The sequence below is a fragment of the Coregonus clupeaformis genome, chromosome 15 (genome assembly GCF_020615455.1).
Source record: "Coregonus clupeaformis isolate EN_2021a chromosome 15, ASM2061545v1, whole genome shotgun sequence".
Taxonomy (NCBI): Eukaryota; Metazoa; Chordata; class Actinopteri; order Salmoniformes; family Salmonidae; genus Coregonus; species Coregonus clupeaformis.
The window spans coordinates 37,949,085-37,975,141 of NC_059206.1; the positions used below are offsets into that span (position 1 = coordinate 37,949,085).

Here is a 26,057-nt window from a genome sequence, read left to right on the forward strand (position 1 = left end):
GTACGCAGGAGAGTCAATCAGATAAAACTGAATGCTCTCCTCATGACCCCCCTGCGTCATCATCGTCAGTGGTGCTGTGACCTCCCTGATCAGGCCCGACCCCAACGGCCGGCTGTCTAAGGCGTGGACAGGAAATGGAGCTTCTACCGGCCGAAGGGGAATTCCTAACCTACAACAAAATGCCCGATCAATAAAGTTCCCAGCTGCGCCTGAATCTACTAGCGTCTTATGCTGGGAATGAGGTGCCACCTGTGGAAATCTCACAGGAATACTCATGTGACCAACAGAAAGCTCTGGGTAAGTGGGGCGCCTACTCTCCTGAAATGACTCCCCAGTGCGTGACCTGTTGTCCCCTCTCCCAGGAGACCCTCCCCAGCACCTGGCCGCGGTGTGTCCTCCACGACCACAGTTGGTGCAGGGGATGGCCCACCCTCGGGTTCTCTCTCCTCCTCTCTCTAGCGCCAGCACCCCCGAGCTCCATGGGAATCGGCTCGGAGGTGCTGGAGGGTGGAATGGACGACCCCCACTCGGGATGTCCGCGGGTAGCCAGCAGGGTGTCTAGACGGATGGAAATGTCCACCAACTGGTCGAACGACAGGTTGGTGTCCCTGCAGGCCAGCTCACGACGAACGTCCTCTCGTAGGCTACACCGGTAGTGGTCGATGAAGGCCCTCTCATTCCACCCCGCATCCGCCGCTAGCGTCCGGAACTCCAGTGCGAACTCCTGTGCGCTCCTCTTCCCCTGTCGGAGGTGGAACAGACGCTCTCCCGCCGCTTTCCCCTCAGGTGGATGATCGAAGACAGCCCTGAAGCGGCGGGAGAACTCCGCGTAGGTGATGGTAGCGGCGTCTATTCCCCTCCATTCGGCGTTGGCCCACTCCAACGCCTTGCCGGATAGACAGAAGATGAGGGCGGAGACGCTCTCGTATCCCGAGGGCGCCGGGTGTATGGTGGCCAGGTAGAGTTCTACCTGCAGGAGGAATCCCTGACACCCGGCTGCAGAACCGTCATATGCCCTCGGGAGCGAGAGCCGAATGCCACTGGGTTCCGGTGCTGAGAGAGGAGGACTGGCCGTTGGTGATGGGATGGTGTAAGAGTGCGTGGGCACCTCTCGAGTCACCAACCGGCGCAGAGTGTTGGACACCTCGTCCATGGCGGCCCCAAGTTGCCGGATCATGGTGTCTTGGTAGCTGATCCGGTCTTCCAGGGATTCGGGTGCCGCCGCTGTTCCTGCTGACTCCATAGTTTAGGTGTGTTGTTCTGTCAGTAGTTCCGATGTGGATGTGGTGGAGGAGTCAGGCGCAGGACACAGAGGATACGTCCAAAAGACTTTAATAGTCCAAAGAGCAACAAACAAAACACGACCTCGAAAACAGACGGAGGCGAGGCAATTACGCAAACACGCGTAAACAATAATCCCAAACAAAGACAGAGTGCAGACACGCAGCTCTGCACGACAGGCTGAAAATAACAACACACAATCAGACTAATGAAAAACAAGGAACTTATAAGACCAGTAATCAACACACAAATGGACACAGGTTTAAAAGACAGACAAAAGCAATCACACTACGAAACATAGAGCGGTGGCAGCTAGTACTCCGGGGACGGCGAACGCCGAAGCCTGCCCGAACCAGGGGGAGGAGCAGTCTCGGCAGAATCCGTGACAATTATAAGTGAAATAATCTGTCTGTAAACAATTGTTGGAAAAATTACTTGTGTCATGCACAAAGTAGATGTCCTAACCGACTTGCCAAAACTATAGTTTGTTAACAAGACATTTGTGGAGTGGTTGAAAAACAAGTTTTAATGACTCCAACCTAAGTGTATGTAAACTTCCGACTTCAGCTGTATGAATCAAAACATATGCAGAGTAAAAGACAGATGTGCAAACACACATACACATGATACATCCGCATACACGCACGGACACAAACACACACACACATACACGCTCCTTTTAGCTTATAAAGTGAATCTGGCGAAGAGCACATCGTCTTTTCTGTACTCCTTTATCACTTTAGATGTAATAGCTGTGGGCCTGCAGGCCAGCTTTCAGTAAAGTCCTGGTTTCTGGGTTTATCGACTCACATAATGGTGTTCTTTAATGTGCAACCCATAGATTGAGATGAGTGACTTCTAGGCCATAACGCTCTGAAATGCCTTCAAGGTTAAATATGATCTGGTGATAAAAGAGAGAGTATGTGACAGAGAGAAAAATAAAGAAAGAGTAAGAGTGAGAAGAAAGAGTAAGAGAGAGAAAGAAAACAGCAAACAGAGAAAAATAACGATAGCCTGCAATATTGCAATCAGTTCTGTGTGTCAATATTCCCCTCATCTATCATCAACCTTTAATCACCTCTGCATTTGTGGCAGCAGTGAATCATCCTGCTTGGGAATGGATTTATTTTGAACATATTAATACTTTACCATAGCATCATATTTCGCTTCAATATCACATTTCAGAATTCCATAATTAGTGTGTTAGTGTGAATCACCTTGCAGGCTTATACTTTATATTGCAACTCTAAACCTCTCCCTATGAAATCCCCCACCCTTGCCTTAACTGAATTATTAAACAGACTGTTTGACATTCAAGTGAAGTCCTAGATTTATACAGAAAAGCTAGGTTTCTATAGGATGAGCTCCTCAGTGACAGGTTGATATACCAATGTTTAATCAGATTAAACTAAGTCAAATGTTATCTTAACAGGACAGAACCATGAGAGGAAGTGCAGCTTTTAGAGGGGGTTTGCCATTATATTATGGCAAGCCAGACATAAGCTCATTTGACAGTCAAAATCACCAATTTACTCATTGATATCTCATCTACATGTACATGTATTACCCATTATTTCCCCATCAATTCCCCATTAATAAGCCATCAGAAAAGTGGCATGGACATTAACAGAACTTTGCCTAAATAAGGTCATGCGGAAGCAATTTGGAGTCATCACCTGGCAGCCCGGGAGCCCACAAGCCACTGTTGTGGCTCACCAAGGATGTCTTAGTAAAGTAGAAGTAGATATATACTTTCTCACCTCCCAAGGTGGCGGATATGAGGATGTGGGTTCCATATTTCTTGATGATGGTGTCAATGAACTGCTGAGTGGAGGGTCGTCGCCCTAGCAACCGGACACTGCGCTGGAAGTCTGGCATAAGCGGCACGGGGTTCCGGATCAGGTCCCTCCTCTCGATGGCTGTGTTCCTCACCTTCCAACGCGCAAACTCCCTACAAGGAAAACAGCATAGGTAAATGCTTATGCCTTTAGATATTCATCAATGGTATTATGACAACCATTTATGCAACAGCAACAAACCGCACTGGGGGCAAGATAAGTAGATGTAATAATTGGCACCTGCTATAGCAAGCATCTTCCCTGTTGACATAATGTCATCAATGCCATACTCATCTAATGTCTAAAATGTCAGTTACTGTTCACAATAGCTAGCGGCAATGTTAACACGAGTGTAAGTCAATTGTGATCAAATTCTTATTGAAAGGGAAGAGGTATTGCCATCACTAAGTAAGATAATAAAATATTAGAAGCACATGGCACTCTGTAATTGCACTGAATTAGCTGATTTAGCTCTGCTCCAAGCAGAGAACTGCCAGTGAACATCATCTCATGCCATTGAGTCACCATGTTATCTAATCAAGGCAAATGCCAAGCATGGCTGTGGGCTATCTCTGATTCTCTGTAGGTCCTGATTGTGTAAATGATCAGCATTAAACCAAACCCCTTTGCCACGGGCCAGATCTGGGTCCTGCAACCTGGCAATCGCCTGATCTCTAATTGAATCACAATCATAGACCAATATTCTCACAGATTACACTAAAATGTCTACTATAGACATCCAATTATAAAACAAATCAATTATGTCCCTATTGTGTAAATTGTATGGTCTAATAACTGCAATGGGAATGCTGGTCCATCATTACCCCAGGGAATGGCTGGGGAAACAATTGAAAGAGTTATGTGATTCCACAAACAAGAAAAGCATAGCATTTTACATATATTGCATTGCACAGTAATCCAGGTGTTATTCAGAATTATTTCCCTGCTATTACATTTAACAACGGCATAGCTATGACATAATCAGCCTTTGCCATATGTGTTTGACGCAGTAGGATTAGGGGTGTCTCAAATATAAATATCCCCCCAGCTATAATTCTTTGATTAGTATTCCCACGGGGGGCCAGTATGAAAAATGTATGCACTCACTAACTGTAAGTCGCTCTGGATAAGAGCATCTGCTAAATTACTAAAATGTAAAATGTATTCATTGTCTGAAATAATCCCCCTGGCAGACCAGTTGTCCTTTTAATTTCCATGAGCCAGCTTGCAGTTTGCATGTTTAGCAACACAGGCCCGCCAAATAATTGTTACACTTTGAATGGGAGGAAGAAGGACAGTGTTATAATAAAAATGTCACTTGGCAGCTTGAAGACGTAGGCTATGTATAGTATCCACTTACATTTTTGACACCTTGGTAGTCAGACAGGTTTGTAAATCTCATTCAACAGGTTGGGTCCTTCGGCAATTTAAGAGGATTTTATAAGAGATTGCACTAGTTTGAGAGATACCACTGCCCGTTAATTCAATTGTGAAGCAGGGATTTTTGTCCCATCTACCCTATCATACTCATGCAAACACGCAGACACCTGCACGAATGCACACACACAAAACTAGCTGCCGTTTTACAGGCTCCTGACCAATTTGGCTATTTTGCGTGTTCTTTTGCGCATAACTTTTTTTTTGTTGGTACATAATGTTTCCACTATTGTTTCCTATGACCGAAAAGAGCTTCTGGACATCAGAACAGCGATCACTAACCTCGATTTGGATGAAGATTTCTACTTCAACGAGTCGGCGGCACAGGACATACTGCTCACCCCGGACCAGGCACTAATCCCAGAGACTTGGAAAATGAAGAGACGGCGTAAGAGAGTCTGACGTACCCTGACGAAATTACATCAGTGAATAAATAATCTGCATCTACCCTCCGTTCTATTGGCGAACGTACAATCACTGCAGAACAAACTGGACGAGCTCCGTTCGAGACTATCCTATCAACGGGACCTGAAGAACTGTAATATCCTGTTTCTCGGAGTCATGGCTGAACAAGGACATAGATAACATACTGTACATCTAGCTGATTTTACTATGCTTTGGCAGGATCGAACGACAGCCTCGGGTAAACTCAAGGGGGGAGGTGTGTCTTTTTATTAACAACAGTTGGTGCGCATTCTCTAATATTAAGGAAGTATAGAGGTTCTGCTCACCTGAGTTAGAATATCTCATGATCAGCTGTAGACCATACTATTTACCAAATTTTCATCTATATTTTTCGTAGCTGTCTATTTACCACAACAAACCGATGATGGCACGAAGACTGCACTCAACAAGCAGTATAGGGCCATAACAAACAAGAAAATGCTCATCCAGAGGACGGTGATTTTAATACAGGTAAACTGAAATCCGTCTTACCTAATTTCTACTAGCATGTCATCTGTGGAACTAGAGAAGAAAAAACCCTAGATAACCTTTACTCCACACACAGAAACGCATATAAAGCTCTCCCTCGCACTCCATTTGGCAAATCGAACCATAACTCTATCCTGCTAATTCCTGCTTACAAGCAAAAACTCAAACAGGAAGTACCAGTGACGCGCTCAATACGGAAGTGGTCCAATAAAGCAGATGCTAAGTTACAGGACTGTGTTGATAGCAGAGACTGGAATATGTTCCGAGACTCATCCGATGGCATTGAGGAGTTTACCATATCATGAACCAGCTTCATTAATAAGTGCATCGACGAGGTCGTCCCCACAGTGACCGCACGTACATATCCCAACCAGAAGCCATGGTTTACAGGCACTGAGCTAAAGGCTAGAGCTGCCGCTTTCAAGGAAGGGGGACACTAATCCGGACACCTATAAGAAATCCTGCTACAACCTCCGGCGAGCCATCAAACAGGCAAAGCATCAATACAGAACTAAGATTGAACCCTACTACGCCAGCTAAGATTGAATCCTACTACACTTGTCGGATGTGGCAGGGCTTGCAAACTATCACAGATTACAAAGGGAAACCCAGCCGTGAGCTGCCCAGTGACGAAAGCCTACCAGACAAGCTAAATGCCTTTTATGCTCACTTCGAGGCAAGCAACACTGAACCATGCATGAGAGCACCAGCTCTTTCGGACAACTGTGTGATCACGCACCTTTAAACAGGTTAACATTCACAACACCGCAGGGCCAGACAGATTACCAGAACATCTACTCAGAGCATGCGCTGACCAGCTGGCAAGTGTCTTTACTGACATTTTCAACCTCTCCCTGACCCAGTCTGTAATACCTACCTGTTTCCAGCAGAACACCATAGTCCCTGTGCCCAAGAACACCAAGGTAACCTGTCTAAATTACTATCACCCCGTAGAATTCACATCTGTAGCCATGAAATGCTTTGAAAGGCTGGTCATGGCTCACATTAACACCATAATCCAAGACACCCTGGACCCACTCCAATTTGTGCTCCACCCAAACAAATCCACAGAAGACGCAATATCTATTGCACTCCACATTTCCATCTCCCACCTGGACAAGAGGAACACCTATGTGAGAATGCTGTACATTGACTACAGCTCACCGTTCAACATCATAGTGCCCTCCAAGCTTATAACTAAGCTAAGGACCCTGGGACTAGGGCTGTTATGGGGACCATATTACCACCACACCGGCGGTCATGAGTCATAACTGCAATCAAATTCCATGTGAACGTTTAGGCATGGTAACTAGGCTTCTCCAAGCTCTGATGATGCTGATGGGCATTGGTAGCCTACCAAACATGCTAACTGCCTGGTACTCAGCATTCTATTGTCCCTCTAATCACTCTGACATCAATGCAAATATATTGGGAAATCAAATCAAGCGCTTAATGAGAGCCCATGAGCTCATGTTGCGCAACATCTTTATAGGCTGTGCCATTGCGTGAGAAAACATAGTTTGATGGCCTCTATTAAAAATAGGAGGACCCCATCAGCTTTCTATAGGCTAGGCCTACTATATGTATTTTTCAACTTTCCTAATATTAAGCACATTGCTTCGCTTTACAACAGGAGTATAGCCTACCTGGATACCATGAAAATCAACCACGGGAAAATCCTTGTCCATTCACTATTTAAGTGTATAGTTGACATGTATTTTTTTCTCCTGCCCTTTTCCCGAGACAGGTGCATGGTAATGGTCCATTCTAAATCAAAACTAATTTAATGATGTATTATCACTTGTTAATGATGCCCAGCGTGTGCAGTACAGTGTATGCGACTTTTTCAAATCATAGTCGCACACCTCATGTAGCCTAGCCAATAGGCCTATATGTTTTGACAAGGTTTGTATCACAACTAAAGTGACCAAATAACTTCTTAAAATTAAGTACATTAATCCGCTTTACAACCAGTGTAGAGATTAACTGGCATACATAGGCGCTGCGTGAGTTTGGGGAAGATAATTTTCACCATAAAAATGCACCTCTATAATAAAACATTACATGCATAATCACATTTGCTGTCACTTTTGAGAACAGTGTCCATTGCATTTTGGAACATTCGCACTTATAGCCTACTGCCATGTGCGCATTGCTGCACTTATAATGTGAAGAAATAGCCTAATAGTTTATCAACATTTTAAGCTAAACGTTCTGATCTGTTGCATCAGCCTAATTGCTTTTAAAAGTTTTTTTGATGCGAGTGGTTATATTAATATGGGATCAATCGCATCCCACAACTGTCCCTGAGTATGTTTGGAATATTTATTTCTCGCACAGAAGGACAAGCTGACCACAAACATTTTTTGACTCATCACATACTCTGCTGCTACCGTTTATTATCTATCCTGTTGCCTAGTCACTTTCTTAATCGCCACGCCAATCTACCTCAATTACCTCTTACTCCTGCACATCGACTCGGCACTGGAACCCCATGCATAGAGCCAAGTTATCGTTACTCATTGTGTATTTATTATTATGTGTTATTACTTTTCTATTATTTCTCTATTTTCTCTCTGCATTGTAGGGAAGGGCCCGTATGTAAGCATTTAAATGTTAGTCTACACCTGTTGTTTACGAAGCATGTGACAAACACAATTTGATTTGATTTGATTTGAAACACATGCACACACACACACACACACACACATACACAGCCCTTGATGAAGGTGCGGTGTCTCTGTGACAAGTGAATCTCTCTCTCTCTCTCAGCCTTCTGAAAAGCACTTTCTTATTACAGCTTTTCAAGGGGATGGGAACAAATGTATGCAAATTGCATTGTGGCTCGTTTTGCATCAACAAATATTAAGGTAAAGTAGGGAAGATAATGAGGCATATTAGGTCTCCACGTGAAATCACTCATAAGGTAGGTAGCACACTTGTGTGGGTGTGTCTGTGTGTGTGCGTGCATTATGTGTATGGATGTGTAATTGTATATGTCTATATGTGAGCTTCTGTATATGAAAGTGTACTTGTGTGTATGTGTCTGTGCGTCTGTGTGTCTGTGTATCAGTGTGTAATTGTCTCAGCACGAGTGAGTGAGGGAGAGATGGAGATAAAGAGAGAGAAAAAGACAAAGAGGAAGGGAGAAATGAAGAAAGCTACAATCTGGTCCAATTTGTGCTTATCTCTCCACTGTGTTTGGCTCATGTTCGAGAAAAAGGCAGCAGCCCTATTCAGTTTTCTCATTTGCTGCAACCCTGTCCATTGGATCCATGTCAATGAGGACTTCAATGTGTTCATAGAGTCCATTGTAGTGAAAGGACCCTGTGGTTTAGCTTTGGACTCTATCCTCTATTATCTCTTGACACAATAAAACAGATGCAGGCTAAATGCAGGTTAACACAGGGCCCAGGTAAAATAGCACTACTCATTAGTAAGAAAAGCCCAAACAAATCAAGTCTGACTCAATTACCTAGTTTATCATTCATTACCTGATCTGCTGAAATAGTTGGCATGTGTGCAAAGGCACACACAATATGGGTTGTGCTGTAAATGTAAAGCAGGATATGAAATGACTCATGATGTTATCTAGGCAATATGTTCTAGTAATAATGTGTCAATACAATGTTGTCTGACAGAAAATTCTAATTCCATTGCACATGCTGATTGCACATATGCGAACAGTAATTCTGCTGTACTATAACAGCACCGAAAGCATACTTAGTCGCAGGTACACCACCAAGGCCTATTTTCCTCTCCTAGACTCACCAACCCTCAACTGTTCCTCACCATGATTAAACTGTGAGTAGCTCCTTGGGCCCTTCAAATTGACCTATTACTTAGTTCCAATTCTCAGAGTCGATGAACTGGGTTCAATTTCCCCGTGCATTGCTCGGCAGTAACACCTTTCATTGGCCGTGTTCAGCATGCTATTACCATCAGACTCCCTTTTTTCTGCACTCCAGTACTTGGATTGTGTCCAAAGTCCCATGCATTAATCAGTATATACGCCTACTTTTACAGGCAATAGAGAGATTGGCCAGCAGTCTTGATAGTGTGATGATATGGCCTAATAAATGGGACATGTAAATGAATGGTCTCTGTCAACGTCTCTGTTAAAATAACAGGTAATAAAATGGTGACTAAGGGTTAATAAAGTATATTCACATGAAGACAAGGACAGCAGGTGGTGTAAATACAAAGGCAATGAGTAAGATGTTTTTATCGCAACTCTGAACAGCCTCTCAAAATAACTGTTCTGAAAAGCATATGTTACTAAAAGTATAATTACCTCTATCCGATTAGTTGGTTATGTTATTTCATCAGCTAAAGGGGGATGGTGGACTGCATCGATCAGTTACAAGCCATGCATGAGCACAAAATAATATGCCAGTTTCATCTTTTCCTTCTTTGTATTCCCATAATTCATCCACCATTTGTTCATATCAGATATCCAATACACTTTCTTGAGAAGAAAATAAAAACATCACAATTCTTCAATGTCAAAAAGATAAGCAATTTTCTAGAGCACAATGCTCGGTGGTGTGTGTTGGTGTATGCTGATTCAGCCTGGCTGCTCTTCAGAGAGCAGTTGCTCTGTGTGTGTGTTGGACACACACACATCTAAATGGAATGATAAGTCAACAGACATGAACCAAATGCGATAATAACCATGCCAAGAAAACTGAGAGATTATCAGATTGACCAAAATCTCTCTCTCTCTCTCTCTCTCTCTCTCTCTCTCTCTCTCTCTCTCTCTCTCTCTCTCTCTCTCTCTCTCTCTCTCTCTCTCTCTCTCTCTCTCTCTCTCTCTCTCTCTCTCTCTCTCTCTCTCTCTCTCTCTCTCTCTCTCTCTCTCTCTCTCTCTCTCTCTCTCTCTCTCTCTCTCTCATCGATTCATTTTAAGTACATCCCTCTTCATGGCTTGGGACGATTAGCACAGAAACATACAGTAAGTGGTGGCCATATATATATTTGGGTCCATATGCCCAGATTAAGCAGGCCAGCAGATGGAAACTGTGATATGGTTCACTGCTTTATTCTTTAACTCAAAGCCTAGTTTAATGACCCCTCAAATAACCTTGTGAGGAGATTATACCAGTGCCACTGCAATCTAAGACAAGTGGAAGAAAGTGTGATTATCACTTCAGTCAGGCATTAGAGGACAGATTGTGTGTGCAGGGGCGGACTGGCCATCTGCGATTTTGGGCAAATGCCAGATGGGCTGGTCCATTTTTAGCCTAGCGGGCTAGTTTTTTTGTTGTTGTGCAAAATGTTCATAATCTGGCTAATAATGGGGAACTCAAGGAATACAATGGGCCGGTGTGGCGGCCTGGAGGAATAAAATGGGCCGGTGTGGGGGCTTTGAGGAAAAAAATGGGCCGTTGCGGGGACATGCATGCTGAGGTCTATGACATACATGCAGTGAAAATAATGTCCTCTAATAGTCTAAATCAATTCAGATAACACTTTAATGGCTTACTAATAAGAGCCGATATATCGTTTCACCAATATTGTTACCAATATTCAGCCGATATTGGCCATTTACCGATATATCGGTTTCAGACGAGAATTCTACCGATAACCAATATTCAATAAATAGGATGAAAAAAGGGAATCTTATGCTTTTCTGAACACTTGTGGCCATTCACATGATGTGTCATTTTTGTCACAAAGTAAGAAATCAACATTTGAAGCATATTTCATGGAGAATTGCTCTTTAGGATGGTCATTTATGAGAAGTCAGTGTGGAAAAATGTCACTTTATAATTTCCCCAATGTAAAACAGTATATCGGCAGATACTGTATATTGACAACTGTAAGTTTTGTCCCACAATAAATCGGTATCGGACCCAAAAAAACGGTCTTGCTCTATTACTAATGCATCACGACACAATTTGCAGATATCTTAATTCACAAACCTCTGCCAATGCCTCGTCTTACTCTCTTGTTGTTGTTTTTATACTTCAACTAAGAAAGAGGTTTTGTTTTATAGCTAGCAGGGAGAAAATTTCTAATACCCTCCAAACTGAATATTTTCCACTGCTGGCAACTGATCTTTTGAAGTATTTACCCATTTCGCATTCCTCTGGCCTGTGCTTATGAGAAATAACACTACATTAGAAAAACATTACAGTATCCTGTTATCTTTTATCAAATATATAACCACAACAAAAATAATATGCCTGTATCTTATTCTCCTTTCTCCAAAATGTAAATGCAAGATGATTCATCTGTTTTCCACCTGGGGAAGACTTTCGAAAGGCATTTCAACTTATTGTGTTTGATGCCAGGAGGAACATTGAGGAAGAGCTATCCATCTTCCACTAATTCCCCTGCAAACTTGTTTGGAGGGAACATTTCATTTAATTCCTGCCCAACCATTTCTAGCATCCTCTCTGTGTTTTTATATCTGTTTACTCGTCTTCCCAGAGCTGAGACAAGACATTAGAGCAATCAAAGCAACAGGCCACCCCTGGTTTCTATGCGTGGTGAATGGGGACATATCTCAACAGGGAATGCTACCACTAATGAGTGTCCTGGTGGCTTTGGTCATCTCTGCTTCTATTTCAGACGTGAACAACTTAAAGGCCTGAAGAAAAGGAACGTCCACAGTGCACGGTCCATAATTAAGCATAATCTCTTGCACATTGAGCTATCACACTCAATCTGCCTCTTATTAAGCAGCGAGCACTGCAGGAGATGAATGAATATGAAAATGTGTAAATGGGAGGGAAAGAGAAGAATACTCAGAGACAAATGCAGCCAATCAAGGCACTATCTCCTCCGTCAAAGTCGACGCCCCCAGGATTGAGAGACAATCAGGCTTTGATAAGCTAATTTGAATAATAACTCTACATCCTTCAATAACCCATATAACGCTCTATGAAAACAGTAAGATATACAGTATTTTCTATTCAAGTAAGCAGATATAGCTCTTGATGACATGGGAGACATTTATGTTACCGGGATGTACAATCTTAACAGCTACCACAGATCTGACAGACAGCTTTAACCTTTTTCTATGGGATCAGGAGAAACTCACCATCTAACAAACCTGCAGCTGTCATCCTACATGCATCTAATCACTTTCTATAGAGCGATAAAGGCACCAGGCAGCTGTTTTGAATGCAATCCCACAACCAGATTCAATTCCCCATTAGAAATGGGGAATCCATTGCGGATGAATGGGCCCTGAACCCCACTGTTTTCTGACAGCTATATGTCTCTGACAGAGACAGCTACAAATGTCATTTTCATAAGGCAATGAAAACCAATATGTGTCCTTATTCAGCTTTGATGTTCAGATGAGGCTTGCTTATGTGGATGTCTCTGTAGAGAAAGCTGGCATGCTACATGCTGCTTGGGATAGATTGTGATCCAGTTATCATAATTCCCCAAAGAATGTCGTGGTAAATGACATGTCATTGAACACTGGTCACTTTTATAATGTTTACATACTGTTCTACCCACTTTGTATATATATATTGTATTCTAGTCATGGCTCATCCTGTATAACTACTGCTGTACACACCTTTTCCATTCATATACTGTATATACATTATACGTATATACTGTATATATTTATATTCCGGTCTCTGACATAGCTCGTTCTGATATTTCTTAATTTCTTACTATTGCTCTGTTTATTTATGATTTTTATTGCTAGTATTACTTTATTGTTGGAGCTAGAAACACAAGCATTTCACTGCACCTGTGAACTTTTATTTAAAAAAATATATGCATTTCCACAATGTATTGACTTATTTCTTCTATTCCTCGCAAGCTTGGCTCTCTCTTAAATCAAACTGACAATGCTAAGTGACTTGAGAATGTGCCATATCTTCTTTGTCTTTAGTGTACGTGCCAGGCTTTTCCCTAAGTGTCCATTCTATATCCCACATCCCCCTCCAAGGTGTTGTGTGGTTTAAATTAGAACACTCTCATTATCCTGTGTCTGTTCAACCAACCCACATCTTTTGGAGGAAATCCTATTTAAATTAGATTAATATCCATACAAAATCCTATTCATACCACAGTGAACCAATCATGACTCAGGTATTATTGTTCTATGACACAGCAGATAGCAGACTTATACATACTAACACAAGTGGATGAATACCTAATTGAAACAAATTACCTCCACATGCTGAGATCTAGGTTGTTAAGCTTTAGCCTGAAGTGTTTAAGTCCCTTGGTGAGTAGTTCACATCTGAGCTACTCTCCCATTGTTCTATAGTGGGGACCACCAGTGTGGTGGGGGGGATGAATCTTAATGGATATATTTTTTTAAAGAATACATCTTAATGGCTTTCTTCCTACACAGGGCCATGTGGAAATCGATGGGGGGTTTATTTTGGTTTTCACTGGTGCTGCTTTGCTGCTTTCTATTCAGTACCGGTGTGGGCTGTATCTGTAAAGCAGGGAACATTGAGGCCAGAAATTGTTTAATTAAATCCAGGGCTATTTGAATGTAAAGTCGTGGTCAAAAGTTTTGAGAATGACACAAGTATTGGTCTTCACAAAGTTTGCTGTTTCAGTGTTTTTAGATATTTTTGTCAGATGTTACTATGGTATACTGAAGTATAATTACAAGCATTCCATAAGTGTCAGACTTTTATTGACAATTACATTAAGTTTATGCAAAGAATCAATATTTGCAGTGTTGATCCTTCTTTTTCAAGACCTCTGCAATCCGCCCTGGCATGCTGTCAATTAACTTCTGGGCCACATCCTGACTGATGGCAGCCCATTCTTGAATAATCAATGCTTGGAGTATGTCAAAATTGGTGGGTATTTGTTTGTCCACCCACCTCTTGAGGATTGACCACAAGTTCTCAATGGGATTAAGGTCTGGGGAGTTTCCTGGCCATGGACCCAAAATGTCTATGTTTTGTTCTTGGATGGTTGGGAGAAGTTGCTCTCGGGGGATGTGTTGGTACCATTCTTTATTCATGGCTGTGTTCTTAGGCAAAATTGTGAGTGAGCCCACTCCCTTGGCTGAGAAGCAACCCCACACATGAATGGTCTCAGGATGCTTTACTGTTGGCATGACACAGGACTGATGGTAGCGCTCACCTTGTCTTCTCCGGACAAGCTTTTTTCCGGATGCCCCAAACAATCGGAAAGGGGATTCATAAGAGAAAATGATTTTACCCCAGTCCTCAGCAGTCCAATCCCTGTACCTTTTGCAGAATATCAGTCTGTCCCTGATGTTTTTCCTGGAGAGAAGTGGCTTCCTCGCTGCCCTTCTTGACACCAGGCCATCCTCCAAAAGTATTCGCCTCACTGTGCGTGCAGATGCACTCACACCTGCCTGCTGCCATTCCTGAGCAACCTCTGCACGGGTGGTGCCCCGATCCCGCAGCTGAATCAACTTTAGGAGACGGTCCTGGCGCTTACTGGACTTTCTTGGGCGCCCTGAAGCCTTCTTCACAACAATTGAACCTCTCTCCTTGAAGTTCTTGATGATCCGATAAATGGTTGATTTAGGTGCAATCTTACTAGCAGCAATATCCTTGCCTGTGAAGCCCTTTTTGTGCAAAGCAATGATGACGGCACGTGTTTCCTTGCAGGTAACCATGGTTAACAGAGTAAGAACAATGATTTCAAGCACCACCCTCCTTTTAAAGCTTCCAGTCTGTTATTCTAACTAAATCAGCATGACAGAGTGATCTCCAGCCTTGTCCTCAACAACACTCTCACCTGTGTTAATGAGAGAATCACTGACATGATGTCAGCTGGTCCTTTTGTGGCAGGGCTGAAATGCGGTGGAAATGTTTTTTGGGGATTAAGTTCATTTTCATGGCAAAGTGGGACTTTGCAATTAATTGCAATTCATCTGATCACTCTTCATAACATTCTGGAGTATATTCAAATTTCCCTCATAAAAACTTTTGACCACGACTGTACTGTGTGATTCAGCCCTGCCACAGACAATAATGGAGCTCAGACAGCACAGAGTTTATATGTGTTTATATTTAGGTGCAGGAGCTCCTCAATACTTTTGAGATAATATTATATAAGAGGAACAGGAGCTCAAGCAGTAGAACATTTGAGGTCCCGGTACTCAGCTCCGGTGAGCTCCTGCCCAAGTCAAGCACTGGGCATTCATAAAAATAGGTTTGCGTGGTGGTGATGAATCTGATGGTTTCACTGTTGATGTTCCCATACATCCATTACAGGGAATGATGAAAGAGGCTGTGAGAGATAAACTATATATACAAAAGTACTGTATATGGACACCCCTTCAAATTAGTGGATTCGGCTATTTCAGCCACACCTGTTGCTGACAGGTGTATAAAATCAAGCACACAGCCATGCAATCTCCATAGACAAACATTGGCAGTAGAATGGCCTTATTGAAGAGCTCAGTGACTTTCAACGTGGCACTGTCATAAGATGCCACCTTTCCAACAAGTCAGTTCGTCAAATTTCTGCCCTGCTAGAGCTGTCCCGGTCAACTGTAAGTGCTGTTATTGTGAAGTGGAAACATCTAGGAGCAACAACGGCTCAGCCACGAAGAAGTAGGTCACACAAGCTCACAAAACGGGACCGCCGAGTGCTGAAGAGTGTAGAGCGTATTAATTGTCTGTCCTCGGTTGCAACACTCACTACCGAGTTCCAAACTGCCTCTGGAAGCAACTTCAGCACAAGAACTGTTCGTCAGGAGCTTAATGATATGGGTTTCCATGGCCGAACAGCCACACACAAGCCTAAGATCACTATGCACAATGCCAAGCCTTGGCTGGAGTGGTGTAAAGCTCGCCGCTATTGGACTCTGGAGCAGTGGAAATGCGTTCTCTGGAGTGATGGTTTGGGGATGCTTTGCTGCCTCAGGACCTGGATGACTTGCCTTAATAGAAGCAACCAGGAATTCTGCTCTGTATCAGATAATTCTACTGGAGAATGTAAGGCCATCCATCTGTGAGCTGAAGCTGAAGCTCAGCTGGGTCATGCAGCAAGACAATGATCCAAAACACACAAGTCTACATAAAATAGTTAAAAAGCAACAAATTAGAAGTTTTGGAATGGCCTAGTCAATGTCCAGACCTAATCCCAATTGAGATATTGTGGCAGGACTTGAAATGAGCAGTTCATGCTTGAAAACCCACACATCTTGCTGAGTTAAAGCAGTTCTGCATGGAAGAATGGGCCAAAATTCCTCCACAGTGACGAGAGAGACTGATCAACAACTACATGAAGCATTTGGTAGCAGTCGTTGCAGCTAAAGGTGGCACAACCAGTTATTGCGTAAGGGGGCAATTACCTTTTCACACAGGGGAATTGGGTGTTGCATAACTTTGTTAATTAAATAAATAAAAGAAGGATCAATTTTTTTGTTATTTGTAAACTGAGGTTCTGTTTATCTAATATTAGGTTTTGGTTGAAGATCTGATAACATTCAGAATAAAAAATATGCAAAAGTAAAGAAAGTTAGAAAGGGGGCAAATACTTTTTCACTGTAAATAATGATGTAACATATATAGGCATTAAACACACATATCTGAAGTCCAATGCAGCCGTTTTAATCTCAATATCAAACAACAATTAAGTACCTTATTGTGATTGATTTCAATTAAAATTGTCAAAAAGAAACAAAAATAGCTTACTAGTAAAGAGCTATTTCTCAGGCAAGAATTTGGCAAGGACTGTCTGGGAGTGGTCTGAGCGGGCAGGGGAAAACTGAAAACTAGCTGTTATTGGCAGAGCAGTTTTGGAACTCTCTTTCTTATTGGTCTATTATGTTGCAGGTCAATTTGACCCATTTCCACTTTTGAGTTGTCTAAAATACTAGTTAACCTCTCTTTTTCTCCATGAAATTAAAGGACTTTTCCTCATTTAGGGTCATGAACCTAACTGCAAAATGTGGACACACTGATGTGTTGTTGAATGTCTGTGTAGATTTTGTATACAAACATGATGTTGTGGGTCATTTTGACCCGGAGGCTTTCATGTGTATAGATATTTGCACAGGTCCAAAATAAACAAGTGTCTTTGATGTATTTTGTTTTGACTGGTTCTGGTTGCATTTTTATAATTATTTTTGGGTAGGAGCTTTCCCAACCTTCTCCTTCTCATGGCGAGAGCAGCAGATCTCTGACACAGACACTCAAAAATGAGCTCCAAAAGATTTTCAGTCAATGAAGCCTTATCACAAATTCTGCCATACCATCCCCTCCACCAGATGAGAGAGAGAGCATGCAACAACCATCATCCAGAGAAGAGAGGACATGGACGTCTCAACATGGTAATATAGAATGGTCACTGTCACCACAACGAAGTCAAGGTAGACTGTCAGCTTCCAATGTAATCAAAATTGAACAGTGCGGGTCAATCTGACCCATACCACAATGAACGTAATTTGTTTTCAGAAAAGCACCAGGGTTAACTAATTTACCGCCTGGTGATGTCACCAGGCAGGCCAAAACGTCATCCCACCAAAACTGGCAGAAATTTCATTTCAAACAGCTCTTACACTAAAAGGGCATTATCATAATTTTCACAGTTTTATTCCAATGTCAGTATGGAAATATATATAAAACAAAGGAACATTACGTTTTTGACTCCACTGGGCCTTTAATATTCCTATGCCCATTCTTTTCCATTTATGTATGTGCTGATAAAAATGTATACAGTTCATTCCGAAAGTATTCAGACCCCTTGACTTTTTCCACATTTTGTTACATTACAGCCTTATTCTAAAATTGATTACATTGTTTGTTTCCCCCTCATCAATCTACACACAATACCCCATAATGACGAAGTAAAAACAGGTGTTTTGAACTGTTTGCTCATTTATAAATAAAAAAAATCACTGAAATATCACATTTACATAAGTATTCAGACCCTTTACTCAGTACTTTGTTGAAGCACTTTTGGCAGTGATTACAGCATCGAGTCTTCTTGAATATGATGCTACAAGCTTGGCTCACCTGTATTTGGGGAGTTTCTCCCATTCTTCTGCAGATCCTCTCAAGTTCTGTCAGGTTGGATGGGGCGTATCGCTGCACAGCTATTTTCAGGTCTCCAGAGATGTTTGATCGGGTTCAAGTCCGGGCTCTGGCTGTGCAACTCAAGGACATTCAGAGACTTGTCCCGAAGCCACTCCTGTGTTGTTTGCCTGTGTGCTTAGGGTTGTTGTCATGTTAGAAGGTAAACCTTCGCCCCAGTGTGAGGTCCTGAGCACTCTGGAGCAGGTTTTCATCAAGGATCTCTCTGTACTTTGCTCCGTTCATCTTTCCCTCGATCCTGACTAGTCTCCCAGTCCCTGCCACTGAAAAACATCCCCACAGCATGATGCTGCCACCACCATGCTCCAACGTAGGGATGGTGTCAGGTTTCCTCCAGATGTGACGCTTGGCATTCATGCCAAAGAGTTCAATCTTGGTTTCATCAGACCACAAAATCTTGTTTCTCATGATCTGAGAGTCTTTAGGTGCCTTTTGGCAAACTACAAGCAGGTTGTCATGGCCTTTTTACTGAGGAGTGGCTTCATTCTGGCCACTCTACCATAAAGGCCTGATTGGTGGAATGCTGCAGAGATGGTTGTCCTTCTGGAAGGTTCTCCCATCTCCACAGAGGAACTCTGTAGGTCTGTGACCATCGGGTTCTTGGTCACCTCCCTGACCAAGGCCCTTCTCCCCGATTGCTCAGTTTGGCCTGGAAGCCAGCTTTAGGAAGAGTCTTGGTGGTTCCAAACTTCTTCCATTCAATAATGATGGAGGCCACAATGCTCTTGGGGACCTTCAATGCTGCAGACATTTTTTGGTACCCTTCCCCAGATCTGTGCCTCGACACTATCCTGTCTCGGAGCTCTACGGACAATTCCTTTGACTTCATGGCTTGGATTTTGCTCTGACATGCATTGTCAACTGTGGGACCTTATATAGACAGGTGTGTCTCTTTCCAAATCATGTCCAATCAATTAAGTTTACCACAGGTGGACTCCAATCAAGTTGTAGAAACATCTCAAGGTTGATCAATGGAAACAGGATGCACCTGAGCTCAATTTCGAGTCTCCTAGCAAAGGGTCTGAATACTTATGTAAATAAAGCATTTCTGTTTTTTGGCAAAATGTCAAAAAACATGTTTTGGTGTTGTCATTATGGGGTATTGTTTGTAGATTGATGAGTAAAACAATTAATTTTATCAATTTTAGAATATGGCTGTAACGTAACAAAATTTGGAAAAAGTCAAGGGGTCTTTCTGAATGCACTGTGTATGAACATAAGCTAGACCAATTCATCATAGGGTCATTTAAGCACATATCCTGGATTATTGACAGTGTAAATGTTTTGCCTCCACAACACACCAGACACCACCCTTCTCCAGATCACTGCAAACCCTCTCCAAGATGTGACATCATGCAAAGTGGCTGATGCTTGCAGAGTCCATCTGTACTGAACAGTTGCACCAGCCTGGCACTCACCACACTTGCACTAGCAACAGAGAGATAGCGGGAGTAGGGGGCAAGGGTTATAGAGAGAATAAAGGGGGGAGAGAGATAGATAGAGAGAGAAAGAGAGAGAGAGAGAGAGAGAGAGAGAGAGAGAGAGAGAGAGAGAGAGAGAGAGAGAGAGAGAGAGAGAGAGAGAGAGAGAGAGGAGGGGGCAAGGGTTATAGAGCATAAAGAAGAGAAAGAATGAGAGAGAAAAGAGAGAGAAAAGAGAGAGAGTAGCAGAGGTAAAAAGGTCTAGTTCCATTCAATCAATCAAATGTATTTATAAAGCCCTTTTTACATCAGCATATGTCACAATGTGCTATACAAAAACCCAGCCTAAAACCCCAAACAGCAAGCAATGCAGAAATAGAAGCACGGTGGCTAGGAAAAACTCCCTAGAAAGGCAGAAACCTAGGAAAAAACCTAGAGAGGAACCAGGCTCTGAGGGGTGGCCAGTCCCCTTCTGGCTGTGCCGAGTGGAGATTATAACAGTACATGGCCATTAAGGCCAGATTTTTCTCCAAGATGTTCGAACAGGGTCAAACAATAATCACAGTGGTTGTAGAGGTTACAACAGGTCAGTACATCAGGAGTAAATGTCACTTGGCTTTTCATAGCCGGGCATTTAGAGGTTGAAATAGCAATTGCGGTAGAGAGAGAGAGTTGAAAACGTTCCATCTGAAAAAAATTTGTTTTAGTTTTGGGGAATGTTTACTTTCTCCTGCCAGCGTAGTATGATCTCTCTGGCACAAATCAATTTCACTTAAAGTTCCAATGCAGACGATGTTATCTCAATATCATCACATTTCTGGGTAACAATTAAGTACCTTACTGTGATTGTTTTCAATGAAAATGATGTTTTAAAAAAAAGCTTCTTAGCAAAGAACAATTTCTCAAGCAAGGATTTTGCTATGACTGTCTGGGAGTGGTGATGGGTGGGAAGAGGAAAACTGAAAAGTAGATGTTATTGACAGAGAGGTTTGCAACTCTCTTTCTTATTGGTCTATTATCTAATTTACCGCTTGGTGATGTCACCAGGCAGGCCAAAACTTCCTCCCACGAAAACAGGCTGTAATTTCAGTCTGTCTTTTCAAACAGCTCTTACATTAAAAGGGCATTATCATAATTTTCACAATTTCACAGTGTGGAAATATATATAAAATGCAATGGGCCTTTAATAGCTTAAATCCACAAAAAGTGGATTTCTCCTCTAAACTGTGGTAAATTTCTCCTCTAACCTGTGGTAATAGCGGTCAAAATATCATCATGACGAGATAGGGAGAATTAGAGAGGGGGCTAAGCCTGGGCCGAATTCATGCTACGTTGAAAAAAGTGAAGGTATTCTGAGAATAAATATTATTTTCCTGTATTATTGCTACATGCAGTGTGCCTGGCAGATATCTCAGCTTGGATGTCGGTCCACCACCTCAAGCTCAACCTCGACAAGATGGAGCTGCCCGTCCTCCCGGGGAAGGCCTGCCCGCTCCAAGATCTCTCCATCACAGTTGACAACTCAACAGTGTCCCCCTCCCAAAGTGCAAAGAACCTTGGAGTGACCCTGGAGAACAACCTGTCGTTCTCTGCAAACATAAAAACAGTGACTCGCTCCTGCAGGTTCATGCTCTACAACATCTGCTGAAGCACAGTTCCCGCTCAGCCCAGTCAAAACTGTTCGCTGCTCTGGCACCCCAATGGTGGAACAAGCTCCCTCACGACGCCAGGACAGCAGAGTCACTCACCACCTTCCGGAGACATTTGAAACCCCACCTCTTTAAGGAACACCTGGGATAGGAAAAAGTAATCCTTCTAACCCCCCTCTTACCCCACCCCACCCCCCCAAAAAAATTAATAAATTGTAAAGTGGTTATCCCACTGGCTATAAGGTGAATGCACCAATTTGTAAGTCGCTCTGGATAAGAGCGTCTGCTAAATGACGTAAATGTAAATGTAATGTAAATGAGTATGACGCTACCTCACACAGGAAATGGCTCAAGTCCTAATCCAGATGCTTGGCATCTGCCATCTGGCCTACTGCAACTCGCTGTTGGCTGGGCTACCCGCTTGTGCCATCAAGCCCCTGCAACTTATCCAGAATGCTGCAGCCTGCCTGGTGTTTAACCTTCCCAAGTTATCTCATGTCACCCCGCTCCTCCACACGCTCCACTGGCTTCCAGTACTTGCCTACAGAGCAGCAAGAGGAACTGCCCCTTCCTACTTTCAGGCTATGCTCAAACCCTACACCCCAATACGAGCACTTCATTTTGCCACCTCTGGTCTCTTGGCCCTCCATGCTCTTCTTTGTCCTGGCACCCCAATGGTGGAACCAGCTTCTCCCTGAAGCTAGGACAGCAGAGTCCCTGCCCATCTTCCGAAAACATCTGAAAACCTACAGTGGGGAGAACAAGTATTTGATACACTGCCGATTTTGCAGGTTTTCCTACTTACAAAGCATGTAAAGGTCTGTAAGTTTTATCATAGGTACACTTCAACTGTGAGAGACGGAAAATCCAGAAAATCACATTGTATGATTTTTAAGTAATTAATTTGCATTTTATTGCATGACATAAGTATTTGATCACCTACCAACCAGTAAGAATTCCGGCTCTCACAGACCTGTTAGTTTTTCTTTAAGAAGCCCTCCTGTTCTTCACTCATTACCTGTATTAACTGCACCTGTTTGAACTCGTTACCTGTATAAAAGACACCTGTCCACACACTCAATCAAACAGACTCCAACCTCTCCACAATGGCCAAGACCAGAGAGCTGTGTAAGGACATCAGGGATAAAATTCTAGACCTGCACAAGGCTGGGATGGGCTACAGGACAATAGGCAAGCAGCTTGGTGAGAAGGCAACAACTGTTGGCGCAATTATTAGAAAATGGAAGAAGTTCAAGATGACCGTCAATCACCCTTGGTCTGGGGCTCCATGCAAGATCTCACCTCGTGGGGCATCAATGATCATGAGGAAGGTGAGGGATCAGCCCAGAACTACACGACAGGACCTGGTCAATGACCTGAAGAGAGCTGGGACCACAGTCTCAAAGAAAACCATTAGTAACACACTACGCCGTCATGGATTAAAATCCTGCAGCGCACGCAAGGTCCCCCTGCTCCAGGCCCGTCTGAAGTTTGCCAATGACCATCTGGATGATCCAGAGGAGGAATGGGAGAAGGTCATGTGGTCTGATGAGACAAAAATAGAGCTTTTTGTTCTAAACTCCACTCGACGTGTTTGGAGGAAGAAGAAGGATGAGTACAACCCCAAGAACACCATCCCAACCGTGAAGCATGGAGGTGGAAACATAATTCTTTGGGGATACTTTTCTGCAAAGGGGACAGGACGACTGCACCGTATTGAGGGGAGGATGGATGGGGCCATGTATCGCGAGATCTTGGCCAACAACCTCCTTCCCTCAGTAAGAGCATGACAATGACCCGAAACACACAGCCAGGGCAACTAAGGAGTGGCTCCGTAAGAAGCATCTCAAGTTCCTGGAGAGGCCTAGCCAGTCTCCAGACCTGAACCCAATAGAAAATCTTTGGAGGGAGCTGAAAGTCCGTATTGCCCAGCGACAGCCCCAAAACCTGAAGGATCTGGAGAAGGTCTGTATGGAGGAGTGGGCCAAAATTTCTGCTGCAGTGTGTGCAAACCTGGTCAAGACCTACAGGAAACGTATGATCTCTGTAATTGCAAACAAAGGTTTCTGTACCAAATATTAAGTTCTTCTTTTCTGATGTATGAAATACTTATGTCATGCAATAAAATGCAAATTAATTACTTAAAAATCATACAATGTGATTTTCTGGATTTTAAAAATTACAGACCTCTACATGCTTTGTAAGTAGGAAAACCTGCAAAATCGGCAGTGTATCAAATACTTGTTCTCCCCACTGTACCTCTTCAAAGAGTATCTTAAATAATCCCACAGCACCCCCCCTCGCACCACCTCCTCACCCTCCCCCCTATAAATAATACTTTTGTGAACTAACACTTGCACTTGACCCCCCCACTAGCTCTGACTTTGCTGATAGCTACTTTATTGAGAGAAAATGTACTTACTATGACTGTGATATGTGGTTGTCCCACCTAGCTATTTTAAGATGAATGCACTAGCTGTAAGTCGCTCTGGATAAGAGCGTCTGCTAAATGACTAAAATGGAAATGGAAATAACAAATCATCACTATCCCGGATGGCCTGACAAATACAGTATACACTGCTGTGGTAATATTTAAATAGATTGAATTTCATGGCTAGGCTAATAGCTTCGTCAGCACATTGAGGTTGTTGTGCTATGGGCCCTAAAATGGATCTAATCACGACAATCTCTTAATTCACTTTAATCTAGCAGCTTACGCAGGACATGATGCTGGAATCAGATCCGCGGGTGACTGACCTGGCTGCTTGTTTAGATCTAATTAACAATGTAATAGAATAACTACTGCTGATGAACACGTCTGAGAGAGAGGTATAGTCTTGCATGTAAACTAATTTAGGCCTACATTATATACTGCAGATTAGAGGAGATAGAGAAAACGTTAATGAGGAGAACATTGTGAGTTTTATTACACTCAACTGTACTAAAGTGTTTCAAGTGACATCATTGGTCAAGAAGAGCACAAACTGATAAAAGCTGAAAAGGCATCAGCAGCAAGCGATCTTGCATTTAAGATATATTCTGACAGATATGGAAACTGGGAAAGTTTTTTAAGCATTGCTAATGACCAAAAAAATCTGCTATGAATGGGATATGGTTCCTTCTAAAACAAATGCATTAGGTCTACTTTTGCAGTTGTATCATCTGCCAATTGAAACCTGTAGCTTTATAGGTCACTTTTCTGTTGACTGATAAAATACTAGCTTTGGTTCTTTGCAGCATCAAAGATGCAAATCTCATTCATAACAACAATGCTTACAGACTCTGCATAAGCATTAGAGGTATCAAGGTCAAACCAAACATGCAGTAAAATGAAACAAATGTTACTGCCAATGCTCCAGCTGCCATGTATTGTGTCTCATCCATCTGCTGATGTCCTGAATTCTCTATGGAATAACTTCCACTGATGAATAGAATATGAATATGAAATTCACATCTATGAATATATGCCATCTGTAAAGCATATATTTTGATATATATTCACAAAAATACCATGTAATCTATTGTACACATCCACAGGGAATCTATGGCATCTACTACGCCTATATTTGGACAGACACTGAGTGTACAAAGCATTAGGAACACCTGCTCTTTCCATGCAACTCAATATTAGAAAGGTAATATTAGGAAGATGTTCCTAATGTTTTGTACACTCAGTGTATATGCATGTATGCTATGATATCTACAGTGCATTCGGAAAGTATTCAGACCCCTTGACTTTTTCCACATTTTGTTATGTTACAGCTTTATTCTAAAATCTTCATAATGACAAAGCAAAACAGGTATTTAGAAAATTATGCAAAAAAAATAACGTATTTACATAAGTATTCAGACCCTTTGCTATGACACCCAAAATTGAGCTCAGGTACATCCTGTTTCCATTGATCATCCTTGAGATGTTTCTACAACTTGATTGGAGTCCACCTGTGGTAAATTCAATTGATTGGACATGATTTGGAAAGGCACACACCTGTCTATATAAGGTCAGACAGTTGACAGTGCATGTTAGAGCAAAATCCAAGCCATGAGGTCGAAGGAATTGTCCGTAGAGCTCTGAGACAGGATTGTGTCGAGGCACATATCTGGGGAAGGGTACCAAAACATTTCTGCAGCATTGAAGGTCCCCAAGTACACAGTGGCCTCCATCACTCTTAAATGGAAGACGTTTGGAACCACCAAGACTCTTCCTAGAGCTGGCCGCCAGGCCAAACTGAGCAATCGGGTGAGAAGGGCCTTGGTAATGAAGGTGACCAAGAACCCGATGGTCACTCTGACAGAGCTCCAGAGTTTCTCTGTGGAGATGGGAGAACCTTCCAGAAGGACAACCATCTCTGCAGCACTCCACCAATCAGGCCTTTATGGTAGAATGGCCAGGCGGAAGCCACTCCTCAGTAAAAGGCACATGACAGCCCACTTGGAGTTTGCCAAAAGGCACTTAAAGACTCTCTGACCATGAGAAACAAG

At 42.7% G+C, this 26,057-nt stretch overlaps 1 protein-coding gene across 1 annotated transcript in view; it reads right to left on the minus strand.

Moving 5' to 3' along the window:
* The window catches only part of LOC121582486 (BMP/retinoic acid-inducible neural-specific protein 1-like), a 196,862-nt gene that overhangs the window by 94,111 nt on the left and 76,694 nt on the right, over nucleotides 1-26,057 (minus strand). Inside the window, exon 3 of the mRNA XM_041898305.2 lies at nucleotides 3,042-3,232. Within this exon, the coding sequence (XP_041754239.1) occupies nucleotides 3,042-3,232 (191 nt within the window). The remainder of the gene's footprint in view (nucleotides 1-3,041; nucleotides 3,233-26,057) is intronic.